Below are 15,509 nucleotides of genomic sequence, written 5' to 3'. Positions count from 1 at the left end.
CACCCACCAGCCAGCCGCTTCATCCATGAGGCCTCATCGATGCCCAGGTTGTTGACGATGATTCGAAGGATGTTCCCCAGCAGGGAGTTGAGGTGGTCGGAGGTGACTGCCGTGCAGGGCGGGGGAGCCCCTGCAGGCAGGGCTGGTGGGGGTGCCTCAGGCCCCCGCTCCCACCAGCGGGGCAGGTAGCTGCACAGCATAGGCAACGTGATCTCGATGACGTGTGGCATCTCCGTGTAGCGTGCCCCGGACTCGGCAAGCCCCCCGATTTCTGCCATGAGCCGCTCTAGCACTGGGATGTCAGGACACATCTCCTCCACGCTGTTGGGGAGCCCCAGGACTGGGGTGCAGGGGCAGGTCAGGGTGTGCCAACTGTCACTCCTGGACCTGTTCTACAACCCACCTGACACCAATGAGTGAGTCACCCTGTATCTGAAAGAGTCCCCAAGACCCCATCCCTCCAATCCCACCCTCGAGGTTCATTTCACAACTCTCCCACTGAAACCCAGTGGCCCTTTACACCCCAAACCTGATTCACCCCTGAAGTCACAGTCGGATGCAAGATTTGGCCCCAATCCAAAAACGCACTCCTGACGTGGAACTTGTCTTACTGTGTACATCAGGCTGGCCTTGAACTCACTATATAGAACAGGCTGGCTTTGCCTCTGCCTTCTGAGGATTGGGAGTAAGGGCGTGTGCCACCACGCCTGGAATGACGTGGAACTTCCTCACTGAACTTCGGAAGCAAGAATCCCAGGGTTTGTTTGTGTTTTTAAATCCAGACAGGGTCTCAGGTAGGCCTTGAACCCTAAAATCCCTCACTCCTAAATCACCCAAACTTTACCTCTGCTATGTGGCGAGCTGCAAAAAGCACTTTCCAACCCTGATGACCCCCCCAAGCTTTTTTTTTTTTTGAGATAAGATAGAATGAAGTAGCCCAAGATGGCCTGAAACTCAGCATCCCCCGCCATGGCCTCCAGAGTGTGGAGAGGCTTATGCTGTCACAGCCAGCTTCTGCCAGTTTCATGTCTCAGAGCTCTATATTCCAATTTTCTCCCTTGAAATCCACAGTCCACTACTCTCTGTTCCCTTCCATGAGCTGGAAATGGGCCTTTTTTGGGGGGGGAGGATGAGGGGAACTGAATCTCATGTAGCCCAGGCTGGCCTCGATTTTCACTAAGGAGTAAAGATGGCCTTGAACTTCTGACCCTCCTGCCCCTTCCCTTCCAGGTGCTGGGGATACAAGTTCGTGCCATGACGCCTGGGTTTGGGGACACAGATGAATAAGGGACAAGTCTCCTGCTTGGATGTTTTCTGAGACCCACACCTGGCTCTAACCCCAGGGCTTTGGATGTTTGTGCCTGTGGCTTGTCTAGTTACTTCTGAATCTTGCCCCTAAGTGGCACTCCACAGACACTGTAAATGAAAAACCCTCTCACTCCAACCTCAAGGATGCTGGGGAGTACCCACTTCATATCACCAACTCCACAGTGAACCCTACAGCTCCAAGTTTCATCTCTGGCCCCATAAAACTCCCAGTGAGTGGCTTCGGATGGCCCCGTAAGTATGGCCAGGACCTCTCAAGCTCTGACCATGCAACACTTCTATCTTGCAGAATTCTCAGGCCCTCACAGCCCAGATTTAGGGGCAACATTCCCCTGAGGGCAGATCTCATGTGACCCCCGAAATCTGCCCCAGTCCACACAACTCACTGGCCCGCTCTCGAGGAGACTTGGTGGTGTAGACGGAGCAGGCGTTGTACTCATTCAGCTGAGGCTCCAGAAATGCCACTGGCATGGCTGCAGCCAGGCGGGCCAGGCATTCCCCGAGGGCTGGCCGCAGCCTGGAAGAAGGGCTGAGTTAGCTTCCATGCGCCCCTCCGCCCTGCACAGAAGCGCCCCTCCGCCCTGCACAGAAGCGCCCCTCTGCCCTGCACAGAAGCGCCCCTCCTGGTCCTCTCTGGCGCAGCTCTTGCGTGCACCCTCCGCTGCGTGCCTTGCAAAGACTTGTATGCCAACTGAAATGGTCCCCTCTAGTGATCCCCAGCATGCTGCCGCCCCGTTTCTGCATAGTCCCTACAAGGTCAAGCTTGTTCCCCAGAGAGAAGCCACTCAGGCATCTTTAGTCAGCAAGTGTCCGGTCCCCACTCTCTCCCAGATCCCACAGCCCCTATTTCTACGCCCGGCCTTTCTGCACTGCGCCCTCTTGTGGCTTCTGGCGTGAACTTCAGCTACCCTGGTACAGCAGCAGGTGAAGACTGTAACATCTCCAGCTTTGCACCCCTACCCCACTTCACATGTCCCCTCCTTTCCCCATAGCCTCACAACGCCTGTCTAAGCCCCACAGCATGTCCCGATTTTCTTACTTTTCCACGTAGGGGTTCCTGGTGGTTCCCAGAGAGTAGATACTGCACAGCGTTCGGTAGCAGGAGACTTGCACGTCATCCACTGAGAAGGGAGGAGAGTGAGGACTGGGTCAGGCCCTGTGCCAGCCCACCTCTTACCCTTCTCTGCCACCACATGGCCGGTGGGTAAGGGGTGAAGCTGTAGAGCCCCCTGCCATTGATGCTTTGTAGTTCGGCCAAGACCAACTCTCTTTTAGCCTCAGGTTCCCTATCTGTAAAGTGGGGTCTTACAGTACTTCCACATTGGACAGTCAAGGATCAGAAGATTTCTTTTTTGTTGTTGTTTTTGTTTTGTTTTGTTTTGTTTTTTTTGGAGACAGGGTTTCTCTGTGTAGCTTTACGCCTTTCCTGGAACTCATTCTGTAGCCCACCCAGGCTGGCCTTGAACTCACAGAGATCCGCCTGCCTCTGCCTCCCAAGTGCTGGGATTAAAGGCATGCGCCAACACACGCTACCCTTTTTTTTTTTTTTTCATTTGTGGTGTTGGGGATGGAACTTGACCCTCACACACGCTAGCCAAGTGCTCTACCACTGGACTACGCCCCGTCCTCAAATGGATTAATTCTTAAAAAGCAGTTAGAAAAGAGGACACAGGAGGTGCTTACTAAAGGGTACTTGCTTATTTTTCCTTGGATCTCTTTGATGAACATGACAACACTTCTTCCAGAACAATGCACACACAGGAGTGTGTGATTTTAGGTGTGATTCTACATCCCAGAGGGCTGAGGTAAGAACCTTGCTGACTGTACAAATGTTGTGAGGCAAAAAGAGGGCAGGGAGGGTTGAGATTTAGAAAAGATGGTAGAGAGAAAACCAAATACAATGGAAATGGCTTCACAGCATGCACATCTTCTGCGTGTGTGCGTTTGTGTGTGTGTTCCAGTGTGTGTCTGCATGTGGAGGTCAGAGGTCAAAGTGGCCAACTGCTTGATTTCTCTCCATACATATTTAAAGACAGGATCTCACTATGTAACTTTAGCTGGATTGGAACTCCCCATGTAGATCAAGCCCTGGCTGGCCTTGAACTCACAGAGATCCACCTGCCTCTGCCTCCCAAGTGTTGAGATTACAGGCCCAGCTCACCTTGTTTTTTGAGGCAAGATCTCTCACTGACCCTGAAGCTCACATATTCTGCTAGTGTAGATAGGGGTTCCCTTGTCTGTCTTCCCAGCACTGAGACTGCTGGTGTACGCCACTGCACATGGTTTTTAAGAGGATAAAAGGGATCCAAGCCCAGGTCCTCACGCTTAAATGGCAAGCGCTTTTCCAACTGGGTCATCTCTTCAACCTTTGGGGTTATGAATTTTTAAATTTAAGGACAGCTGGGTGTGGGGGTTCATGCCTGTAATCTCAGCACTTGGGAGGTGGAGGCAGGAGGATCAAGAGTTGAAGGCCTGGGCCAGGCATAGTGGCGCAGGCCTTTAATCTCAGCATTTGGGAAGCAGAGGCAGGTGGATCTCTGTGAGTTCGAGGCCAGCCTGGTCTACAGAGTGAGTTCCAGGACAGCCAGGGCTGCACAGAGAAATCCTGTCTTGAAAAAACAAACAAAACCAACAAAACAAAACGAGGGCCAGTGGGATGGCCTAGTGAGTAAATGTACCTTCTACCAAGCCTGACAACCTGAGTTTGATCCCAGAACCCACATGGTGGAGGGAGGGAACCAACTCCTTCAGATTCTCCTGTGACCTCCACACATGCACCATATTGGCATGCTTACACCATGTATATACATTAAATAAATAAATAAATAGATAAATAAATATAAATGTAAAAAAAACCCATCCCAAACTAGAAAAGATTCTAATTTCAAATAAACAGTGAGTTCAGTACAGTCTCTAATGCCCTACAATCCCTGCAGACCCCTCCCACACACCTTTACCCCCCAGAAGCAATAGGGCCTGCTGTGGTTTGAACCTGAAGTGTTTCCCACAAGTGCTCACGTGTTGCAGGCTCAAAGCAGTGACGTTCAGATATGAAACTTTGGGGATCTTATTGGATCATAAGGGCTCTGGCCTCACCAACGAGTCATGCCATTGGTGGATCCATAACTGGATGGAGGCTGTGGAAGGCGGGGCCATGTTGAAGAAAGTAGATCCTTGGGGACAGGTCATTTGGAGGGTATGTCTTTCCCCTGCCTCTTTATCTCAGTGTCTCTGATTCCTGGCTCCCATGAGGTCAGCAGCTTGCTACATGCTCCAGCCACCATGATGCCACCCAAAGTGATGGAGCCAAGTGACCAGTTACTGAAACCCCTGAGAGTGTGAGCCAAACAGATCTAAAATTGTTTCTTCCAGATAGTCCATCACAGTGAGACATTCTGACTAGCGGGGCCACTTCTAGACTGTTCCTTACAGGAGTTGCAGCAACTCCTCATTGCTTTTCGCCTCTTCCCTGGCCTGGGAGGATGCCGTGGTGAGCCATATTGCACCACGAGAGAAGACACCATTTTAGAGAAGGCAGAGCAATGAGACAGACAAACTTGAGCCTCTGCTCGTGGATTTATGATCTACTTTGGGGACTGCTACATTCAAGAGAAAGACACTTCTAGCCTGTTTGGGGTACAGTGATTAAGGGTCATTGGGTCTCTGGTGCAAGTAGCTGAATCAATCTACTTTGGGTGTATGTGTGGTGCTGGGGTGCATACCTTGTGCATGCTAGGCAAGTACTCAATGGCTGAGTCACGCCAGGCGGTGGTGGCACAAACTTTAATCCCAGCACTTGGGAGGCAGAGGCAGGCGGATCTCTGTGAGTTTGAGGCCAGCCTGGGCTACCAAGTGAGTTCCAGGAAAGGTGCCAAAGCTACACAGAGAAACCCTGTCTCAAAAAGCACCCCCCCAAAAAAAAATCAATGGCTGAGTCACTCTCCTAGCCCCTCACTGGGGGATTCTAGGCAGGTGCTCTACCACTGAGCCACACCCCCAGCCCCTCACTGGGGGATTCTAGGCAGGGGCTCTACCACTGAGCCACACCCCCAGCCCCTCACTGGGGGATTCTAGGCAGGGGCTCTACCACTGAGCCACATCCCAGCCCCTCACTGGGGGATTCTAGGCAGGTGCCCTACCACTGAGCCACACCCCAGCCCCTCACTGGGGGATTCTAGGCAGGGGCTCTACCACTGAGCCACACCCCCAGCCCCTCACTGGGGGATTCTAGGCAGGAGCTCTACCACTGAGCCACACCCCAGCCCCTCACTGGGGGATTCTAGGCAGGTGCTCTACCACTGAGCCACATCCCAGCCCCTCACTGGGGGATTCTAGGCAGGGGCTCTACCACTGAGCCATGCTTTTAGCCTTTCATTGTGAATTCTAGGAGAGCTATCACTGAGTCTTGCTCCCAACTCTTCCATGTTCAGCACCAGCCCAGTAATCTACCACTGAGTTGCATATCCTCACCCCTTGTTTTTCTTTTGCTTTAGCCCAGGCTGGCTTAGAATTCACTATCTATAGCCCAGGCTGCCCTCACACTTGCAGCAGTCCTCCTGTCTCAGCTTCTTGAGTGCTGAGATTGTGAGGCGGTGTGCACCAGCACTGTGGGTTTTGAGTTCACATCTTAGTTAATGCCTCTGTCCCCGACATTTTACTGACTGTGTGCTTTGGCTTATAGCAAGAGAGCACATGTTCTAACACCTGACGACTCCACCGCACACCTCAGGATGGGCACTGTGGGTCAAGCTGACACCCCACCCCACACCCCTTGCCCTCAGCGTCAGGCGTCCTTACAGATGACATCGTCTCCGAACTGGTGCTGGGCGATGTGCTGGAAGAGGGTGGTGAGGACAGGCAGCAGGGCCACCGTGGTGTAGGTGAGGTTCTGGCCCACGCCCTTCACCTGCGTGCGCGCCTGGGACACCTTGCCCAGCCTCAAGTTCTCCACCATCTTCTCAATGTCTTCGGAGGCACTCTCGAAGAAGGAGCGGAGCCCAGCCTTCACAATCTCGGGGCCTGACTTCATCACCGTTCTAGGAGGGGTGTGCAGAGCTGTAGCTGCAGAAACAGAGCATCTCCCTCCCCCCACCCTTCAACCGTCCCCTCCTTCCATTCCTCTTCTCACCAGGTCACCTAGGCTGGGGTTCAGAGAGTACAGGAGGCCTGGATGTGGGGACATGAATCAAGAGCACGCGGGTACCCCCAAGCCATACCTGGCATCCAGGGAACGTGCCAATATGTGAAGACAGTTGACCACAGCTGGGGCATCCGTGCCTGGAAATGGAATGTGGGCCAGGATGAAGGAGGGGCCCGCGGCCAGCACCTCCTCACATCCACCACAGCCCTTCTCTTGACTCCACTCCCTGGCTGGGTTCACGCTACCCCACATCTACCCGACCTGGGCTTCTCCTGGGCGGCCCCCCACCCCTGGCACTGACTGTCTTCCTTCTCTTCCTTCCAGCTCTGACCGCTCGGGGCTGTCCCTGTGTGGGACAGGCACCTCCAGGATGAACCAGTCTTCTTCAGAGAAAAAAATAAACGTAACAGGGAGGCTGCAGCTGGAGTTCTTCCTTCCGGGTGGAGTTGGTGATAAAGAGAGAGGCCTGGCAGACAGGCTCAGAGCAGGGCTACTTACCAAAGAGGGAGACTCGGTGACGGACAAGAGCAGCAAGTTTACAGAAGAGGCTGAAGACAGAGAAGGGACAGGAGGACAAGGGACAAGGAATGAGGAGATCAACTAGATGAAGGATGGCGGTGACATGATCGGAGGAGACAGGAACCCAGAGGACAGGGAGGGGACAGAACCCAGAGGTGGGTTGGCAGGTAAAGCGAGGGATAAAGACCAAACTTAAAAGTCACAGGCAAGGACTGTAGGAGTGACTTATTCTTAGAGAGAGTGATGGCCTAGAATCCTCCAGTGAGGAGCTGGGGTGTGGCTCAGTGGTAGAGCCCCTGCCTAGAATCCCCCAGCGAGGGGCTGGAGTATGGCTCAGTGGTAGAGCACCTGCCTAGAATCCTCCAGTGAGGGGCTGGGGTGTGGCTCAGTGGTAGAGTCCCTGCCTAGAATCCCCCAGTGAGGGGCTGGGGTGTGGCTCAGTGGTGGAGCCCTGCCTAGAATCCCCCAGTGAGGGGCTAGGGGTGTGGCTCAGTGGTGGAGCTGCTTACTTAGCAAATGTAAAGTTCAGTCCTCAGCACTCCAAGGAAAGAAAGTCACAGCAATAACTGGCCAGTAGAGGTGATAGAGGTGAGGCTGCCTTTGTCAGAGTGACCAGTTTGTGTCATTTAAGTCCTGGGAAACCCCTCTAGTCCCAGAGAAACTTGGATGGTTGGTCACTCCAGAATGTCCCAAGACAGAAACACCCATCGGAGCCCATAAGAGTCGAGGTCAATAATAAGAGGTTTGGGTAAGGTCAGAAGTCACAGGAAGCCCACCTGGTGATCATTTCCTTCTCCTTGTTGGAGGCGTGGCCACCACTGCCCAGCACTTTGGCCGGTGTGGACAGGAAGTAGAGACAGTGGTTGGTGAAGTATTGGTTGATCAAAGGAAGCAGAATCTAAGGAGGGGAAGGAATACAGGGTGGGCTGGGTCAGGGGTCCAGGGACCGTCCCAGACCACAGCCCCCCAGCTCTGAGCCCACCTCTCACCTTAGCGAAGAATTTAATCTCCTGCTCATGTGGAGACTTCTCCACTCGTCCACTGCTGACCACAGCCTCTGTGGGGAAGGGCAAGGAGGAGTCATAGTGTGTTTTAGTGGCAGGAGCCAGCATGCTCTGGTGGGAAGGGACACTGGGGGCAGAGTCAGGAGATGATGGCAGATAAATTCTCTCTCTCTTTCTGTCATACCTGCTCTGGCCACAGTCAAGCCACCTGGGTGAGGTGCCCTCAGAGCCCTCCTGTGGCTCTATCTCTGTCCAAAGGACAAGCTCTTAATCTCCCATCTGCCTGCAAAGCCCAGCTCGCCTCGTCCCACGTCCTAGCACTGTCTTTTCAATCACTCTGCTCCAGCCTGAGACATGGGGTGGGGGTTTCACAAGCCATTTGCTGGGCCACCCTCAGATGTCCAAATGCCCCCTTCACCCCTTGCTGTCTTGGCACAGATGTCACAGCATCATTTGTGTCTTCCTTGAATACCTATTTAAATGACAGCTAGCTCCCCATTCCCCAACCCTCTCCCTTTCCCTGGTTCTCAACATCCTCTTTCCCCAACACTAGACACTTGCTGGAACACTCGGTTTAGTTATGTGTGATTCTGTTTGACTCCGGAACTGGGATGCAGATGAAGAAGGTCTTTGCCTTGCTCCCTGCTAGTCCATCCCCTTCATTCCAAAGCAGAGACTGGCACATAACTGATGCTCAATAAATATTAGTTGGGAGAAATGAGTGAACGGGTGCCCTGGGTGAGTCTTTACAGATGACCTGGAAAGCAGGGAGGGAATTCTTCCTACCCAGATGAGCGATGAACTCCTGGGAAATGTCCATCCAGCGCAACAGCTGCTGCAGGAAGCCAAAGGCAAATCGCTTCTCAATGGAAGATGTGTCCAACTCCATGTCCTTAAGGCCTCTGCTCGGAGAGGCAGAGAGGGGTCAGCTCAGACATAGCCCCTGCCTATTTTACACACCTTAGTGGTCAGCCCGTGCATGCTGCCCACTTGCGGGTCCTTCCTCCACCGGCCTCTTCTTCATTTCGGGCTGTTCTCTGAGTTTTGCTTCCCCATGCTCTGTCCCCTCGGCCTCATCTTGGTAGCCTTGTCTCCACCCGGAGGCCACGCCCTTTAGCATCTCTTACGGTCCTGACTTCACTCTCCGGGCTACACCGCCGCCCTGGGAGGGCCTTGCCCTACAGCTCTCAGGTTCACCCTTTGGCTTCCTTATGGCCCCACCTCCGTTCCCAAGCCCCGCCCCCAAATCGCCTTCCTTCCAGCCCTGCCTGCAGGGGCTTCTGTCCAGGTTCCCCGCTCACGTGCCTGGTGACAGCATAGCCATTCATCTGCAGAAACTTCAGCAACTCCTGGGCCTTCTCTCGGTCCCGTGCCTTCTCCTTGGCCGTGAGCGTGTCGTAGGGGACCAGTAGGGGATGGGACCCACCCCCTGGGGACGGCAAAGATAAGAAATCAGGGCAAGGGAAGACCCAGGTTACTCTCACTGCGATTCCTGCACCACTAAAAGGGTGCTAACAACGTAAACACCGCTTTCTGACGCTCGACTCTGGGGCGGTGGAGCAGGGCCGGTGAGGGTGATTTAGTGACGCCATGAAGCCCGGACTCTAACCGAGGCCTGGTGACCGCAGGACTTATGAATGGAGAAGAGAAGGAAGAAGGGGGCCAGCGGTGCGGAGGGCTGGATGTCCTCACCTTTGGCCTCCAGCTCTTGCTTCTTCTTTCGCCCCCACGTGTTGTGGTAATTTTCCGCCAGTTGTTCGGCCATGGCCTGGAGGTGGGATGCAGAGAGTCAAGGACCAGATTCAGGCGGCCCTGTGCTTCCCAAATAGAGTCCACAGTCTCACCTGCAGCTCCCGGGACAATGTGACCCCGCTGAGGTCTGGGGGCTGGGGATTGTAGCCTTCTCGAGGGTCATATGTCTGAGAGGAGAGAGGGAGAGGGATCCTTAACGGACCAGTAGGAAGACCAATTAGCTCTGACCCTGACTCCAGAAGCCTTCCCCGAGGCAGCCCTTTCAGGGCCTGTCTCTAAGGCACCCTCCTCCGCTCTTCAGATCGGTGGCTGTCCGTTCGATGCTGAGATTTCTGCTCAGGGCTGCCCTCCTCCTTACTCCCCTCTGCCAGGCCTCACTGCCACCCCACAGGTCCAGCCCTTTCTTAACTCCTCTATCACTGGGCTCCTCTCGATCCCACCTCCTCAGACCCACTCTTCCCGGCCCCTCCCTTGCTCAGATCTTCTCTGCCTCCTAGCAAGCTCACCTGGGCAGTTTGGGATATCTTCCTCGTCTTCTTCTTCTCTGTCTTTTCTTCCTCACCTTCTCTGGCCTTCTCTACTGTCCACTCCCAGGCAATCATGGCCTTCAAGGACTCCTTGATGGGCCAGCGGTAAATCTCTTTGTCCTGGGGTAGACAGAGGAAGCAGAGTTGGTGGAATGGGCCCAGAAGGAAGGACCGTTCAGCTTCCCTGGTCTCTACCGGCTCACGGGGGAGAAACCCCCACCAAGGGATAGAACGTAGGAAGTGGCGCGGTCAGGATTGGAACTCAGGACCCTGATCTGCTCTGTAAACAAGTGTCTCAAACACAGTGCTAGTACCCATTTTCTAAGGGCCTCAGAGAGGTTACCAAGGACTCTAAAAGACATGAGAGTTCTGGGGTCCTCCAGGGGAAGCATCCGATCTTGAGAGAAGGCAAAATCCATGACCAGATACCAACCTATGAAGTGTCTCAGTCCTCCCCAGACCCCTAGATTTTGGAGTTTCGTTCTGAGCTCTGACATCAGGCCCGAGGGAGGGTTCGGTCACCTTCTCTGAAAAGGTCTTGTAGGGTCTCAGCATGGGGTGGGTCTTCAGTTCTTCATCAGCATTCTCGCCGTAGGACCAGTTGTTCTGAATCTAGAGGAGGAAGCGGGGTGAAAGGCGGGCAGCAGAGCGGTGGGGTACCCTGCAGGGACTGAGGGCTCTCGGAGAACAGTGACGGTCCTAGGGATGGCCGCGGGTCTAAGACCATCTGGGTCTCAGAGAAGATTTGGGGCTTGGGAAAGGAAGGCAGGCAGGTGGAGGACCCGGTGTTCACCTTGTCGAAGGCCCACTTCTCGTGGGTGTACTCCGCAAACTTGTTGATGAAGGAGTCCAGCTTCTCTGGGATAATGACACTGTAAGTAGAGACGCGGGTGGCAGGCATTGGTGGGGTTTTCCTCTCTGGAACCTTCCGTCACCCAGCCTAGTCCCACCACCGTCTGTCCCCAGGTCTCACTTGAGGGTCTCCACAGGCCGGGGGTCAAAGTTGCCTTCAGCGTCCACTGTGGCTTTTTTCTCCGTCTTGGATGAGTACGAGGCATCCACATAGTCAGGGGGCAGCGCCCCCGCAATGGCACACAGACAAGGCATGGCTATTCGGTAGAGCTCCTGGTCGTATTTCTGAGGGTGCCAGGCATGAAGGGGAGGGCCATGCAGGCTTCACTTGCACCCTAGTGCTACAGTCCCCAATCCACCCTCTAACCATTGACTCTCCTCTCTGAACCCACAAACCTGCTAGTCACTCTCCCTACAGCCCAGGCCTCATTTCCTTCCGTTTTGTTTGTTTTTTAGACAAGGTCTCATGGAGCCCAGGCTGTCCTTAAACTTGATATATAACCCCAGAGTAACTTCGAATTCCTAATCCTGCTTCCACCGACCACTGGAATTAGAGGTGTGTGCCACCATACCCAACGGGGATTTCATTCCAGATCTTCACACTTGAACCCTCAAACCCTCCACACAGCCTCCTCTGAGATCCCATGGGTGCCCAGACCTTATGTGCCAGGGAGTCAAAGATGCCCCAGAAGAGTTTGCGTGTGAGGTGCAGCTCTTCCTCGGAGGTGACCCCGAAGTTGGCCCAGCCTGTGGGGAGGCAGTAGTATTTCCAGCAGCGCTCATAGTGGTTGGTAAGGAGCTGAGAGCAAGAGACACATAGAGGAGGCATAAGCAGATGGCAGGCAGAGAAGGCCCCAGGAGGCAGAGGGTGGTGGTGCTTGCAGATGAGATGCTAATGAGGGAAGGGTGATGTGCCTATCAGAGAATGGTCCTGGATAGCTCATTATGCAGAGTTAGTATTCTCAATGAGAGCCAGGATGGGCATTCAATTACGGCTGGGTTTGTCTGTTGTTTTTACAGAAATAGGCAAGCTAACCGTCTCCTGGTAGAGTTGTGTGCACACTAATGGGATGATCTGTGCTTAGGCAAATTAGTATGTCAAATAGAAACATAGGCAGTGCCCCGTGCAAATATATGGTAATCAAAAAGGCCTCCACTACCCAATATGCAACTTAGAGTTGGGGCTAATTTAGGCATCTTATGCAAGACAGTCTAAGTTGGGGTGGGGGTAGCTCCTTATGCAAACTAGCATGCAAATGACAAAGTAGGAGAGACAGTATGCAAATATTCAGAATAGCTATGGTACTGTTTATTCAAATAAACGCACTCATTTGAATACTGGAAGGCTGGTGGTCTGGGCATGCGAATAAAATGCTAATTAGGGAAAATAGTGCGCCCATGAAGATATATGTTAATTGAGGCGGGGGCTGGCTTACTTAGTTAGGCAAATTAAGCGGTAATTAGGGAATGTTAGTAGCGCCAATGACGCAGAGCGAATGTCATGGGAATCCTAGCTGGCAAATGAGGAGGCTAATTGGTTTCCTCCGAGTTCGCTGTCCTCAAGCGTAGGTTAGCTGTGGTGGGCGTGGCTGATACGAAGCAGAGCCAGAGTGTAGGTGAGAAAAGGACAGGCTCCCGCTGAGGGCCGCCCTCACCTTGAGTGGCATCTTGGCGAACTCGTTGAGGATTGGCACGTCGAACACCAGGCGTCGAAGCAGGTGCTGCAGCATGGACGGGCGGATGTACCTGAAGAGGACACGCCCCGAGGGGGCGGAGATCTCACCCGAGGCTCCGCCTCGAGGCCCCGCCCACCCCCCCAGCCATCCGGACCCGCCTCACCTGCAGAGCGCCATGAGGCAGTCCTCGATGACATCACGCTGTGCCTTGGTGAGCGAGCGGCCACGGGACAGGCGGTACACCGTGTGCAGCATGGAGTCCACCATGATGGCACGGTGCTCGGTGCCCGCGAAGAGTGGCGCGCACTTGGTGATGAGCGGCAGCACGGCCAGGCACAGGTAGCGGTTCAGGGCCAGCGCCATCTCTGTGGTGCTGAAAGTAGCCTGGGATACAGGGTGAGGTCATCAGGCCCGCTGCACATACACCCCTGGTGTTGCCTTGGTACCCAGGCTTCTTTTCTGATCAGTCATTCTCCTAAATCTCACTCCTCCAGATCTCTACCCACATCCTTATTACTTAGGTAACAAGAAATAAATCTCTCTCTGTCTCTCTCTCTGCCTCTCTCTGTCTCTGTCTGTCTGTCTGTCTGTCTGTCTCTCTCTCTCTCTCACACACACACACACACACACACACACACACACACACAAGCCAGGAACTGATTACTGGAACCCATGACTCCTATTTGGCTGTTCTGCACAGGATCTCATGTAGCCCAGGCTAGCCTGGAACGGCCGGTCATCTGCCTCTACTTCCCAAGTGCTGGGATTACAGGCATGCCCAGCTTTTTGTTGTTGCTTTGGCTTTTGTTTTGAGATAGGGTCTCTCATTATGTAGACCAGGCTGGCCTACAACTTGTGATAGATCGGCCTGCCCTTGCCTCCTGCGTGCTAGGATTAAAGGTGCGCAGCACCACACCCAGCTCTGCTTTGTTTTTTTAAGGCAGAATTTGACTGTAGCCCGGGGAACTCACTGTCCTCTGGCCTCCATCTCTCTGATACTAGATTAAAGGTGTGTATCCCTACACCCAGTCAATGCCTTTTCATAACTGAAGGTATTAGGGATTCCTGCCCACCCTTCAGCAAAACTGTTTTTCATAGGTTTTGTTTTCTATCACGAGGTGGAGATGAGATCGGGAAATGCATGCAATCCCAGTTCTGCTGATCTGTCCTGTGTGGAGGCACGTGGGTGACTGGCTAGGTGGGCCTGCTCACCGTGTCTAGTGAGGCAGCTGCCCTCATGTCAGGAAGGAACCCCACATCCAGCACATGCAGCAAGAAGTCCTGGTTCTCAATGCCGTACACTCGGTCCAGGAAAAGCACTATGGATGCCTTGTGGTCAGGCACGAAGGAGGCGGACATCTTCGGCTGTATCAGTGCCCCATCTACGGGCAAGGAGGGTGGGGTGTTAGCCTTGCTTCACCCCCTCTTGCTCCCTCCCAGCATCACTCTCTCGACATTTCCTGCCCCATCTACCTTTGCCCAGGGTGGGGATCTGCAGTGGGAGGCTGATGATGCCCACGAGGTCGTCCAAGGGCACAAGGGACCGAAGGATGGCTCGGATCCTCAGGGCCTCACCCTTTCCCGCTTGGATCAGCTGGAGATGGTGGACAGGGGAACAGGCGTATCATCAGACAACTGTGCCCCGTTTGGGAATTGCTCTATTCCAGCCATTCCTGACACATGGATGGTAAAGCAAGCCTCCTTTGTGTGCATGTGCAATGTGCATGTGTGTATGTGGAGGCATGTGTGTGTGCGCACATGTGCATGTGGATGCAAGTATGTGTACTTGCCCCTATACCCCAAGTGAAAGTCAAAGGTTGATGTCAGGTGGCTTTCTTTCTCTACTGCTCTTCCCTTGTTTTTTGAGACTGAGTCTCCCACTGAACCTAAACCTTATTGTTCCAGTTAACTTAGCTGTCCAGTGAGCCCTGGTGATGCCGTTTTGCTGGCCATTGCTTCTTCTTTTGGAGGGGGGTGTTTATTTTGTTTTGAGACAGGATCTCTTTGTTATACAGCCCTGGCTATCCTGGAACTCGATACGTAGGTCAGGCTGGCCTGGAACTTAGAGATCCACCCGTCTCCACCTCTTGACTAAAGGTGTGCACCCCCATGCCGGGCTGTTTGCTTTCATTTATTAGGGGTGCACATGCTATGGTGTGTATGTGGAGGTCAGAGCATAACTCATGGGAGTTGGTTTTCTCCTCCTATCACGTGGGTCCTGGTGATCGAAATCAGGTCATCAGGCTTGGTGGCAGGCACTGAGCTAGTGGCTTTTGTTTGGTTTTTGAGGCAAGGTCTCACGTAGCCCAGGCTGGCCTCCAACTTACTGTGTAGTCAAAGATGACATTGAACTTCTGACCCTCTGGCTTTTACCTTCCCAGTCCTGGGATGACAGGCCTGTGCCAACACACACAGCTGTATTGAGAGGGTCTTACTGTGTAATGGAGGCTGGCCTCAAACTCCCAGGACTCCTCTCCAGTGCCGTGACCATAGGTGTGTGTGGCAGAGTTCAGTGTGGCACCACTCCTGGCTCAAATCTCCTTGAAGAACTCATCTGTATGTACCTTCCCACCCCCCCACCCCCCGAGTCCTCTGGGCCTGCACTCCTTGTCCATTCCCTCCACTGGGCTCCATGGGATCGGGACCTGAGGGTGTCTTGGTCATGAGTGCGTGCCCAGCATCACCTAGCCTAGGACCACACCCACAGTGAGCT

General features: G+C 53.7%; 1 protein-coding gene across 1 annotated transcript in view; it reads right to left on the bottom strand.

Annotated features, from left to right (window-relative positions):
* Ryr1 (ryanodine receptor 1) overlaps window positions 1-15,509 on the bottom strand; it is a 128,656-nt gene that overhangs the window by 57,103 nt on the left and 56,044 nt on the right. Inside the window, exons 45-65 of the mRNA XM_059279630.1 lie at window positions 14,270-14,390; window positions 14,009-14,178; window positions 12,960-13,180; window positions 12,776-12,866; window positions 11,779-11,919; window positions 11,242-11,405; window positions 11,062-11,140; window positions 10,791-10,880; window positions 10,248-10,388; window positions 9,834-9,908; window positions 9,682-9,757; window positions 9,295-9,418; window positions 8,776-8,891; window positions 7,975-8,042; window positions 7,762-7,883; window positions 6,965-7,014; window positions 6,543-6,603; window positions 6,124-6,362; window positions 2,366-2,447; window positions 1,713-1,843; window positions 8-340 (exon numbers count right to left, since the gene is read on the bottom strand). Coding sequence (XP_059135613.1) covers window positions 8-340; window positions 1,713-1,843; window positions 2,366-2,447; window positions 6,124-6,362; window positions 6,543-6,603; window positions 6,965-7,014; window positions 7,762-7,883; window positions 7,975-8,042; window positions 8,776-8,891; window positions 9,295-9,418; window positions 9,682-9,757; window positions 9,834-9,908; window positions 10,248-10,388; window positions 10,791-10,880; window positions 11,062-11,140; window positions 11,242-11,405; window positions 11,779-11,919; window positions 12,776-12,866; window positions 12,960-13,180; window positions 14,009-14,178; window positions 14,270-14,390 — 2,695 coding nt within the window. The remainder of the gene's footprint in view (window positions 1-7; window positions 341-1,712; window positions 1,844-2,365; window positions 2,448-6,123; window positions 6,363-6,542; window positions 6,604-6,964; window positions 7,015-7,761; window positions 7,884-7,974; window positions 8,043-8,775; window positions 8,892-9,294; window positions 9,419-9,681; window positions 9,758-9,833; window positions 9,909-10,247; window positions 10,389-10,790; window positions 10,881-11,061; window positions 11,141-11,241; window positions 11,406-11,778; window positions 11,920-12,775; window positions 12,867-12,959; window positions 13,181-14,008; window positions 14,179-14,269; window positions 14,391-15,509) is intronic.

This window comes from Peromyscus eremicus, chromosome 1, assembly GCF_949786415.1.
Source record: "Peromyscus eremicus chromosome 1, PerEre_H2_v1, whole genome shotgun sequence".
NCBI lineage: Eukaryota > Metazoa > Chordata > Mammalia > Rodentia > Cricetidae > Peromyscus > Peromyscus eremicus.
This window is presented reverse-complemented; position numbering and strand designations above follow the sequence as displayed.